General features: G+C 37.7%; 1 protein-coding gene across 5 annotated transcripts in view; it reads right to left on the bottom strand.

Annotated features, from left to right (window-relative positions):
* The window catches only part of TTC17 (tetratricopeptide repeat domain 17), a 119213-nt gene that overhangs the window by 79851 nt on the left and 26595 nt on the right, over positions 1-12767 (bottom strand). For all 5 annotated transcript variants that reach the window (XM_046015146.1, XM_046015143.1, XM_046015144.1 and 2 more), the window contains 8 exons: positions 12569-12738; positions 11812-11923; positions 11403-11534; positions 6402-6511; positions 5691-5835; positions 4855-4994; positions 3027-3187; positions 1428-1540 (listed from right to left, as the gene is read on the bottom strand). In XM_046015146.1, the coding sequence (XP_045871102.1) occupies positions 1428-1540; positions 3027-3187; positions 4855-4994; positions 5691-5835; positions 6402-6511; positions 11403-11534; positions 11812-11923; positions 12569-12738 (1083 nt within the window). The remainder of the gene's footprint in view (positions 1-1427; positions 1541-3026; positions 3188-4854; positions 4995-5690; positions 5836-6401; positions 6512-11402; positions 11535-11811; positions 11924-12568; positions 12739-12767) is intronic.

Here is a 12767-nt window from a genome sequence, read left to right on the forward strand (position 1 = left end):
AGAAAGGATTCATTCACTATATAACAGAGATGCAACTTATGGATATATAATACTGAAGCTATACTAGTACAGGGGGAGTATTCCAAATGGTCTGTCTTGAGACCATCATGAGATCCAAAAGTCACCTTGGTTTCAGTCTGTGTCATTTGTAAATATTATTCCCTTTTTTCCCCTTAAAATCATGTTTGGATTTAAGATAGGGAGCTATAGGGGCACCTGGGTGACAGGGAGCTATAGGGGCACCTCGGTTAAGCATCCGCCTTCGGGTCAGGTCATGATCCCAATGTCCTGGGACTGACCCTGCATCAGGCTCCCTGCTCCTGGGGAGTCTGTTTTTTCCTCTCCCTCTGCTGTTCCCCCTGCTCGTGCTCTCTGGCTCTCTCTCACAAATAAAGAAATATAATCTTAAACAGAAAAAAAGATAGCTACAATATCAGCTGTGTAAGTCTGATCTCCCTTTACTGTGTTTGAAAACTAAACATGGGATATTGCTAGGAACTAGTTGACAAAAATCATGGAAAGCATTTGGTCTTTATTACTAATTCTCCCCTAAATGGCCTCTTAATTTTTGCTTCTTTTTCTCAATGAGTTCTGGGTTTTTTTAGATGAAAGAGTACTAATTCTTTATCGTTTGTCCTCCTATAGAAGCTGTTCTGATCTATTAATTATCTTAACTGCTCATCTCTGGACATTCCTGTATCTATGATTAAAGATATGATAGGTTTCAATAGGATATGATAAAGTTCACTTTATTTCCAACATCCTTTTGGATGATATTTGGAACTCTGGTTGTGCTTACTATCTGCCTTCAGTCCAATTAGATGCCCTCTGGTATCATTATAAATATGTATTATTTCTTCCCAACTAGTCAGCCTAGGATTGTATGTATATGACTTCATGCATATGTGTGTGTCTGTGTGTATACACACATGTCTATGTATGGATATTCACAGAGAAAGAAAGAGAGAGAAAATACCTATGCCATGTAGCAATAGTGCTTAATAAAAATTTCCTGTTGATAATGATCATTTTGTTAATGTTTTTAGTTGAAGCAACATAACCGGACTGATGACTTTAGGAAAGAGCATGGCTACTCTTTCCCAACTTTTAAATTACTGGTCTTACTCTAGCAAGTTAAAAGGGAGATGAAGGCTTTGAGTTAAATACAGCCCAGTCTACTCTCATGGTAAAGGAGAAAAGAAACAAGACATATACAGCTAGTCCTTGGGGGGACTGGAAATGTCATGCAAGAAGTAACTGAGTACTATCTACAAAATCTGACTTCATAAACATACTCAAAATCTTAAATTAGTAACAAATTTGGGGATCAAATATACAAGGAATCAAGGGGGAAAAGTGATATTAAGCAGTATTACTCCTAGATATGCAAAGTTATAAGAACTAGAAGGCAGCAAAAAAAAAAAGACCTGAACATAGTCCACATTTTCAAAAATATCTCCACGATGGTAGCGCACAGGTTGGTCCCACTGGCAATGTAAACTATGCTGCTGGTTGACCAGACGGCATATCTGATGATTTCCTGGAATAAGAAAGGAAATTATAATTTTTGAGAAACATCAGCAACGCCAACATGGTTTCTTTGGTCTGAGTCACTTAGTTCCAGAGCCTGGCAAAGTACTTACACAGGGGGTACCATACACGGAAACACTCATTAATGGTTAGCTAAATTAAATAGTTCTAAAGAAGTCTCAGTTTCTCTAACTATAAAAGACAAAGGGGTTCCACTAAATCACCAAAATATCTTCTGGTAATTACATTCTGTGATAGTAAAATCTATCATTACATAATTTTTTTAAAAGATTTTATTTATTTGACAGAGATCACAAGTAGGCAGAGGGGGGGGGGCAGGCTCCCCGCGGAGCAGAGAGCCCGATGCGGGGCTCGATCCCAGGACCCTGGAATCATGACCTGATCCGAAGGCAGAGGCTTAACCCACTGAGCCACCCAGGTGCCCCTCAATTACATTGTTTTAAGAGACTTTTGCCATGTCTCTCGAGACAATCTGCTTTATATACTTCATAATTCTGTTTCAAAATTATTACAAGAGCTCTGGTTACATTGTAATACAGAGCAAGCAGTAAATAACCCAAAGAACTGAACATATTCTTTATACTCAAAATAGTAAAGAAAACCTAGTACGTGGATTATAAAATGGACTTTAAATGGTGACAGCTAAGGTTCAAAGATTTAAGAGACCTTCCATATCAATATTCTATTAATTTATTCTTTGGTGTCAGCTGTTAGATCTGCTCCCTTAGGGTTTTATTAGAAGTGAAACATTCTGGATATAAACAAGTCACTGATATCCTGTCAACCCAAGTGTCCTTAGACAGTGGTTCTAACTTCTGGGACATGGACTCTGAGAGATTTTAATAAAAGCTATATGCCTTCTTCCCAGAAAAAAAATTGTGCACATACATATTATAGCATTTAATTTTGGGGGGGGATTTTGGAATCCCCTGAAACTAAGCCATTGACCAAGGTTAAGAGTTCCTGCTTGAGACAAATTCTAGCCTAAAATCTTACTTCTAAAATAAAATATTTGTTTTTAAGGGAGGAAGAAAAATAAGACAGCCTTATTGCCAGTGTTGGCTCGACAGTGGATGGTTTGTTTCAAGGGTGTGTGTGGCCTGTGTTTACTTGGTATAAGGCCATGTTACTCACATTGTGTTTTCAGACCAGCAACAACAGACATCAAATAGGAGCTTGCTAGAAATTCAGAATCTCAGGTCCTACCTCAGAAGAATCTGCATTTTAACAAGGTCGCCAAGAGATCGGCATGCTTACTAAATCAAACAACTGTTGTTAAGACTTCTAAGATCGAAAAGATTTAATTTTTACTTTAAAATGTGAATTTAAAAAAAACTTGATGATGACTCGATTTTAAGACTGAGGGAAGTCATAAGCACAACTTTATACTGCTTTAGGGCTAAACAAAAGTTATGAAAGTAGAACATGCTAGAAGTAAACTTCCTAAACTGTCTTTATTTGGAATCAATACTCACCTAACTGTGCCTCTTTTGCCATCTGTGTCTCATGGATGATGTTTCTTAAGATTTGCTCCTCCTGAATCAGCTTATGTTTTTCTAGGATCTCCTGCTGTCTCAGGTAGTGGTCATGCTGTTTTTGATATTCTTTCAATTCATTCAGTGTTCGCTGGAGGGATCTTAACATTTTTTAACACCAGGAGAAAGTTATAGAGCTTTAAAATGAAATGTTTAGAACTTTTTTTTTTTAAAAATTATTTATTTATTTATTGACAGACAGAGATCACAAGTAGGCAGAGAGGCAGGCAGAGAGAGGGGGAAGCAGGCTCCCTGCTGAGCAGAAAGCCTAGTACGGGGCTTGATCCCAGGACCCCAAGATCATGACCTGACCTGAAGGCAGAGGTTTAACATACTGAGCCACCCAGGTGCTCCTAAAACTGAATTTTTAAACCCACATACTATATAGATTTTTTTCTGGTCCTCAGCAATAACTGCTAGCTTTTTCCTTTTAACATACAACCATTGCAACACAAATTTAAAAATAATGGGGGCAAAATAAATCTATTGTTTCATTAACAGTTAGAGGCAAAAAGATGGATGCAAAGTTCTTCCCTTACAAAGGGCTCTTTTGACATTAAATGGTGTGTTGGACTATTCAGGTACCCAAAATATATAGCAACACACTATAAATCTTGACACATTCAACAACTATTCTACTTCATATTCATACATATTGACATATTCAACAACTATTCTATTTCCCCCCACAAAGTCTGTGTTAGTTCTACTGCCACCTTTTCATCTTTTCTTTTGATTCTACATCAAGACAGGGTTAAGAGAAAGGGCCAACAGTACCTCGCTCTTAAACTCTAGCTCCTTGCGTTTGTGAATTTTTGGAAAAAAAACACAGAAACCCGGCTTAGAAAGAAATTTTCTGTACCACCTGGTATCAATAAATCAGCTGCCTGATTATATTCAGTCACAGAATCACTTTTACCTACTACATCGTAACACATGGAGATTTACGAGCTGTACAGATTGTGTACAGGAGAACCAATTTGCTCAGCCAGAACAAGTTCTGATCAGGTGTAACAGAAGCCAGTATAAACAAGTAAGTGGTCATTCCTTCCTTTTCACCACATTATGCTTTAAAATGATTGGAAAATAAGCAAATGCAATAGTTTAATGAGTTCTAAATCTCCATTTAATTCTCTAATAATCAAAAATTGCCTCAAAACATGGAGGCTAACTCCGTAAGAATAATTCATTTCAAGTTATGTGAAGTTTCCTAATTGGCCCTACTATTTATGGAATCAAATACATTTTTATTAAGTATATTGCAAGGACCAAGTACAATAGCACTTCATCACTGCACAATTTACAGAAATTGGATTAAAATATGGGCCAAATAATGTTTCTCAATGTCACTTAACTAACATAACATTAGCCCAATCCTAGCATCTAACAGGGAGAAAGAGCAAACACAGCAAGTGCAAGTTATTTTTCCAACAATGTATCCTGTGGAAACTAAAACATAACTGAATTTCTAATTATCTGGCAGCGCCCCTACTCCATCATAAAAGTAACTGATGGTCAAAGTATAAAGACCTAAATGACAGAATTTACTGCAAACATTCTCTAGTTCCTGGAATTCATACTATTAAAGATTCCTCTACACAACCTCTGAGTTGTGCTAATCCACCCTGGATCTGAAGGGATAGGACTAGCAGCAATGAAGAGGTGTTTTTAATTCTAATGAACAAATTAACACGGGCATTACCCTACACAGGTTTAGCTTACGGTTCTAGAGTGCTACGGCTTCAGTGACATTTTCTCTCCCAATTACCTATGTTGAGCTTCCAATTTCTGCTCGAGTTTTTGCTGACAAAGGACAGCATGCTTCCTCTTTATAGCTTGCTCAAAGCCAGGTTTGGCCTGCAAAGCATGGTCATAACAGAGCACTGAGTGGTTATACTCCCCCAGCATCTGAAGAGACAAAGAAAAAACACACACACATATACACACACAGGAGGAAAAGGTTAGTCACGGCATGGTTGGACCTGCCCAAACCTCCTAACGACTTACGAGATCACACTTACATCTCACTCTGCAGTGAACATTATTTTTAATAATTTTGTTTTGTTTTATTTATTTATTCATTTGAGAGAGACAGAGAGACACAGCACTAGCAGGGGGAGGGGCAGGAGAGAGGAAGAGGGAAAGGGAGCAGCAGACTCCTCACTAAGGTGGGAGCCCAAAGTAGGGCTCCATCCTGGGTCCTGGAGATCATGACCTGAGCTGAAGCAGACGTTTAGCCATCTGAGCCACCCAGGTGCCCCTGGTGAACACTATTTTTGATCAGTGACCAAATCCACAACATAAGATATGCTGTAAGACTGCTTAACTAGAAAGTAGTGCTATCTTCAGAGGGGTACTCTGCAGGAATTTAAGACTCCTCTCAATTTAATTATTTTTCTTTTATGACAAGAGGCTAGGACCATTAGGATACATTATTATGTTGAGGTATTTCCCCCCTAATTTCTTCATTTCCATTCCCTTTTCCTCATTCAGACCAAAAGAGGAAGGGGAAAAAAGGTAATTTTTTAGTTGAAAATAATTGTTTTTTAAAAGAAAAGGAAATAGCAACTGGTTTGGCTCATGAAAACACAAAGTTGTATTTACTGCATATATATTTCCCAAAGTGTAATAGCTGGTGAAGAAGTCACTGTCATCCAGGGCTGCGTGGACCACCACAGCAGCATCCGCAGAGAAGTGTGCTCTGTGCAGCACATTTGCCAAGTTGACCAGGGCGATGTCTTTATTGTGCCTACAAGAGAAGGAGAGGGGCAATTCGGTGTTAGGAGAGACGTGTGTGCTCCGTGACTCTGTGTAACTATTTGACAAGAGAAAATTACATTCGAAGTTGTTGAACTTAGAAAAATAACTTTGAGTGTACTGATAGAGAAAATAATTAAAGAAAATCATACTGTTCCATTTTTATATAACTGATGGTGCTTATTCAATCTGACAGCCATGAATTTTGCCATAGAAATAAGGTTGGGCAGATACTTTATGGCTGTAAAATTTATTTAGGGCTCATTATTTGCTTTGAGAAAAATTTAATTTATGCTAATTCCTCCAGGCAAGGTCCTTATAGTCAAGTTTCAAGTGAACCAGAGGGCCTCTACAATATCAGAAAGATATTGTGCTATTAACATCGTGAACTCTTTGACATCTGTCATTTTTTTGTGATGGGACTAAATTCTTTGAACAGGTAGAGGAGAATATTAAGTACAACACAATGCTTCTTCATATTGTTTTCTTATGTGCTGCTTCTTTACCAGTCTTGATTTATATGGAGAGTCAGGAAGTCCAGAAAGGGAGAAAACTTACCTGGAAGAGAAGTGAAGTGCTCGCATGGCACATTCCACTACTTGATACGGCTCGTTCTTTATTCTCCAATAAAATGAAGCCATGTTATACAGTACCCACGAGGAAGAATTCTAGGGATTAAACAAATAAGAGAACAATCCAACACAACTCAACACACTTTTTTCGACTCAGAATGTTCAAAATGAGCTCCTTCACTATTCTGTCTCTTCTGAAATTTAAGCTGAAGAACAAGACATTACACCAAAGAATAAGTGGGGGACAAAGTACCAAGAAATGACACCTGTCAAAGGAGCCTCCTGATCGCCAGTGGAACAAGTACGTGCCTTCAGGTATCATTTCTATGGAGAGACCACTCAAATTCAAGCTCTTGCTCCAAGAGGGAAATTAAGCTGAAAAGCCCACCAAGTGGTCCAAATTTGTTTTCCTATTTCAGGACTTCAGAAGTTAGGACCTAACCTACTTAGAAATGCCAGTTGTTCTAACATGAAATTCCTGAAGTTAACAAAGTTGCCTATTTATTTAAATATCTGAATGAAGATATTTCTTCATGTAAGCAAAAGACAGGCTTATCCTTTTGTAAATGATGAATTTTTATTTGTTCTTTTTTCATCTGTGTTCACAATCCAGTCCTTCACTGCTAAAAACTATGTCTTTCGTATAGAGTAGTAAGTGCATTATTTAGTGAAGTTAAACAGAAATTGAGATAGGTATGCTTCTTCTGGGCTTGGATTCATAACATATACTAATTTCAACCACACAGAGGTCAAAACACTGAACTGGACCATGACAAAAGCTCAATGTAAATAGTTTAAGCCCATATAGAGAAATTTCAAATTTGGCATGGCAAAAAAAAAGTCATATGAAGTTTAAAAAAAAAAAGTTATAAAGCTAAAGAAAAACTGGGAAAAATTTATAGGACATCCACGTTTATTACCTTTAATGCATAAAGAGCTCTAAAAAGAAAGACAATTCAAGACAAAATACAAGAGAAAATGGGTCAAGAACATGAACAGACAAATTCAAAAGTTCAAAACAATGACCAATTAGCAGGAAAATGATATAAAACGTAACAAAGAATATAAAGAAAAAAGATACAAATTTTCCTTTTATAAATTCACAAAGATTAAAAAGAATTCCAACACTCATGGTGGGCTATACTGTGTATTAACTTCAGATATTAACCGTAAAAATGTTAGGTGAATACAACATTTCTGGGGGACAGTTTGCAACATTTACGTAAAAAGTCTTCACATATGATTACACTTTGATGCCCATAATTCCACTATTAAAATTTTAGGGGCACCTAGCTGACTCAGTGGGTTAAGCGCCCAACTCTTGATTTGGCTCAGTTCGTGATCTCAGGGAAATGAGATCAAGCCCTGCATCAGGTGCAGAGGACGGAGCCTGTTTAAAGAATCTCACAATCCCTCTCTCTGCCCATCATCTGCCTACCGCCCCCGTGTTCTCGCTCTCTTAAAAAAAAAAAAAAATTATCTTATGAGGATAACTGTTTTAACTATAAAGATGTGTAAAAAGAAAAATACAAAAGATTACATTGTAAGATAGTAATAATCTGAGTGTTTTTTTACTTTCTCTTTTATAGATTTTTTATGTAGTCTGAATTTTTTCCATAAGGACAAATTGTTTTCTTCAAAAATAGTTATTTAAAAAAATAGTTATTTTTAGTATTAAAACTAAGTATAATTCTGCATTAATCAGCTTTAAGTATTCTCTCTTCGAGCAATGTATAGAATTTCCAAATGATGCAAATAAGGATATAACATTTGTGTATGTTGTTAAGGGATACGTGCCACATTCTTTCAGGTCTGACTTATGACTTAGATTTCAGTCTGTTTTGACAGCCCTTTCAGAAAGTTTTTTTCAAATTAACAAATGCTTTGGTTTTTATCTCTTACGTTCAGACTTTACACTGTGAATTGGGAATAAAAAATCGATTACAAATTCCTCATGAATAATTGAAAACACTGTGATAAGTAGACTACTCTGTACATCCCAGTATGTTGGAAGTAAGAGAAAAACATATCTTTAAAGGAGAAATTTTTCTGTAAGACTTCTCATAGAATTTCACTGTCAATACTTTCTCCTTCTCTTGAACACCTTTTCCCTTGGATTTAGGAGACCACATTCTTCTGGATACCCTTTTGGATCTCTTTTGCTGGCCTCTCTCCCTCTGCTTGACAGCTAACTGTGGGAGGACCAGGGACTCAGAGTGGCTTCTTCTCAAACTTCCCTCTCCTCTAGATGACCTTATCCAGTCCCATGGCTACAAACACTCCCTACTTAATTATCTTTTATCTATCTATCCAGCTCTGAACCCTCCTGGAACTCAAGTCTCTTTCAGGTATTTCAATTTTTTAAAAAAATTTATTTATTTATTTGACAGAGATCACAAGTAGTCAGAAAGCAGGCAGAGAAGGGGGTGGGGAAGCAGGCTCCCTGCTGAGCAGAGATTTCCCCAGACGGGGTCGATCTCAGGACCCTGGGATCATGACCTGAGCCGAAGGCAGAGGCTTTAACCCACTGAGCCACCCAGGCGCCCCAGGTATTTCAAAATTTAATGTGACCAAAACAGACTCTATCTTCTGTTCCTCTACCCCAACACTGCTCTTCCTTTAAGTTGTTCATGCCAAGACTTCAGGAATCATCCTCAATTCCTCTTTTCCCTTCATTTCCCACATCTAACTCATCAGCTTCTAAACTTCTAAACATTCCCTGAAATAGTTTAAGTCCCTCCATTTCCAATACTAACCATTCTAGTCCAAGCTATGTCTCTCTCCTGAATTACAGCCCACAGCCTTAGAACTAGTCTCTCTGTTTTCAGTCTGGGTTCCTTCAGTCATTTCTCCAACTAAGTTTAAGAGAATATTTTTAAAAATATTAACTGAATTAAGTCATTCCTCCGCTCTAGCTTCCCAGCACTCAGGTCTCAGGGCACAGAGTCCTTACTCTAGCTTTCAGAGGCTGGCTTAGTCTGGCCCTGGTCTACATCTTTGGCTGCATTCCCTACCATCCTCTCCTTTCCACACCAGGCTCCAACCTTACGGACCATCACCCATTACAGACTGAATCTTTGTGTCTCTCCCTGCTCCCCGGCCCTGCCAATTTGTATGTGGAAGCCCTAACCCTCAGCGTGACTGTACGTGAAGACAGGGCCTAGGAAGATGTGCTAAAGGTTAAAAGAGATCTTAAGAGTAGGGCCCTAATCCAATAAGGCCAGTTCCTTCATAAGAAGAGGAAGACATACCAGATCTCTCCCCCAACACACACAGAGAAGGGGACATGTGAGGACACAGTGAGAAGATGGTCATCTGCAAGGCAGGAAGAAAGTCCTCAGCAGGAATGAATCAGTCAGCACCTTATCCTGGACTTCCCAACGTTCACAACTATGAGAAAGAAGTTTCTGTTGTTTAAGCCACCCAGCTGTGGTATTTTATGATGGCAGCCTGAGCAGACTACTATACTACCGAGCTCATCAAGGCTTCAGAGCCTTTGCCTTGGCTGAGAATGCTCTTCCCTGACTGCTGACTTTTGGTTCCTTCTTGTCATTCAGGTATTAGCTTAAATTTCACCTTTCCAGAGAGGATGACCCTAACTGTTCAATCTAAAGTAGCCACACAATTACCCTCTACCTTAATTTTCCATAGAGAACTTACCACTATGATCTACTTTCAACTAACCATCCTCTGAAGGTATTTTAAATCCTAGGCCAGTTTTCCTAGGTAGTTTTTATTACTCATCAAGTTCTGGGGATGCAATGTTTTACATCACCTTCAGAAAAACAAGATGAAGACAGAAACTTGGCTATAAAATCATCAAAATATATATATATGCCATATTTGAGTAAACATATAAACATATAATAAACTCTATATAAATGTTTCCCGTTCATATTTTACCTAGTACCATTATAATACTGCTTAAAAACTAGCCTCCATTTTGGGGCACCCGGGTGGCTCAGCCAATTAAACATTCTGCTCTTGGTTTTGGCTCCCAGATCTCGGGATCATGGGACTGAGCCCTGCGTCAGGTTCCACACTGGGTGTGGAGCCTGCTTTAGATTCTCTTTCTCTCCCTCTTCCTCTGCCCGTTGCCCCAGCTCTCGTGTGCTTGCTCTCTCTCTTTTTAAAAAAATTTATTTATTTATTTATTTATTTATTTATTTATTTATTGGGGTTGGGAGAGAGAGAGAGTGAGCCCACAAGTCGGCAGAGTGGCAGGCAGAGGCAGAGAGAGAAGCAGGCTCCCCACTGAGCAAGGAACCTGATGCGGGACTTGATCCCTGGGCCGAAGGCAGCGGCTTAATTAACTGAGCCACCCCGGTGTCCCTCGCTTACTTTTTTTTGAATAAATAAATAAATAATTTTCTTTTTTTTTTAAAAAGGAAAGAAAGAAAGGGGAGAGGGATGGAGGGAGGGAAGAAACTAGCCTACATTTTATGATACAACTCAGACACAGAAAAGAGTTAAAAAAAAAATCTGCTTTTTGAATTCCCACATGTCATGCTGAATGACACATTTAATTTCTTGGGTACTGTTACATAATTTAATTCTCTATTTCATGTTTTTAAAAGTAGATGGTACCTTAAAAGAAAATTATCAGAAGACTTTATTGTTGGTAGTGATTGTTTTCTTGTCCAGAGGACAGTGATGATCTATGTACTGGGTAAATATTTCAAAGACGCTAACGTTAAATTTTCTCTCACATTCAAAATATATAATCTAGCCTATAAGCCCTGATGCTTATGTTGGCTTATAACTCATTTTTTCATGAATTAGTTTAAATAAAATTTTTGGCATCCCTTCCTGGTAGAGGGGACTAGACTACCAATGTTTCTCCCTAGCTTTGAACCATACAGTTTATATTAATGTAACCATATTTAAAATCACTCTCTAGACAAAAATAATCTAGGCAGATTATTTTCTGAGAAAAAAAGACTGTCTGCACATAGAGTCTCTGGCCCTTTCAATCACTGAGACTTACCTTCTGCAGCCCTTCATGAATGAGGTGACCTATGTCATCTATACTTCTTCCTAGTCGTTTAGATAGATATGTGAAGACTGGATCTTCTTTAGGTAATAGAGGTGCAGAAAGATTAACTCTCTCTTGTACACCCTGAAGAGAAGAAAAAAAAATGAAGAAAAAAAAAAACAACAAACCAGAACAAAACAAAAACCACACATCCAGAGAAAGGAGATCATAAGACAAAAGGTCACAAGTAACTCAGTATCTTATAGCACTTATTTTAAAGGAGTTCTAAGAAATAGGAGGTGTTTGTAAAATTCTAAGGCTGTTTGGAAGGGGAGAAGAAAGAAAAAATATTTATAAGCGGGAGACTAAATTACAGAAAAAAATGTAAAAAAAAAAAAAAATCCCAAATCTCTCTACTTACTCGCAGGTGTTGAAAAGCATGTATACTATATGGAAGTTCTAGAATTTTGGTACAATCAGGTTGCTCAGGGTCTGGAGGGACAGGAGATTCTGTGTCTATATAATCTTCAGGGCTAAAATCAAGAAGCCAGGAGCAATAAATGAATGAAAGGTGAAAAAATGTCTAATTTTTTCCCTGACTGAACTATACTCTCCTAGCATCTTGTCTTTACAACCAGTATTAGTCCACACTCAACCTTTCTCACACAGCAAGTGCTGGGAGGCAGTATTTTAGGAGTTTAACTTAAAGGAGATAAATCAAAAGAGAGAAAATAGCAGGTAGATCAAAGAATGTCAGGATTATGAACTTTTTAAAAGCTTTTCAATATTCTTCCCAGAAATGTTAAACCAATTTACACTTCTGCTGACAGCCTCTCCACATTTTTACCAGTTACTGATTTTTAAATATTTTTTCCAACTGAGAGGTGAAAACTATCTCAATGGTTTATTTTGTACTTACTTGATTGTTACTGAGAGACAGATTTTCCACATGTTTGTTAGCCCTTTGTACTTCTTTTCCTATAAATTGTTCAATCTTCTGTGGTATTAAGTATTTTTAATTGATATTTAAAAGTTCTACATGTATTTTAAACTTTCAAATTTCAATAAACTCATCTGTGACGGAAGCTTATCCACATTGATAAATAATTTCTTACTGATCTGAGAAAGGTCTATTCAGGAAAACATTAATTTCATTTCTGGAAAGAGAATTTCTTTACCTGATGTCTTTGCTTTCCAAAGTTATGTATGTGCCATCATACAGATCCAGGTCCCCTAAGGGCACCTTGGCTTTGATACAGTCTGGATCCTCCTTATTATGTCTCTGTTCCAGTCCAGTATCTCTGTCCTCATTCTCTTCTATATGAATTTTTTGAGCAACTAATTGCTTCTGTTGAGAAGACAATGAGAACACAATGG

The sequence above is a fragment of the Meles meles genome, chromosome 8, assembly GCF_922984935.1.
Source record: "Meles meles chromosome 8, mMelMel3.1 paternal haplotype, whole genome shotgun sequence".
Classification (NCBI taxonomy): Eukaryota; Metazoa; Chordata; class Mammalia; order Carnivora; family Mustelidae; genus Meles; species Meles meles.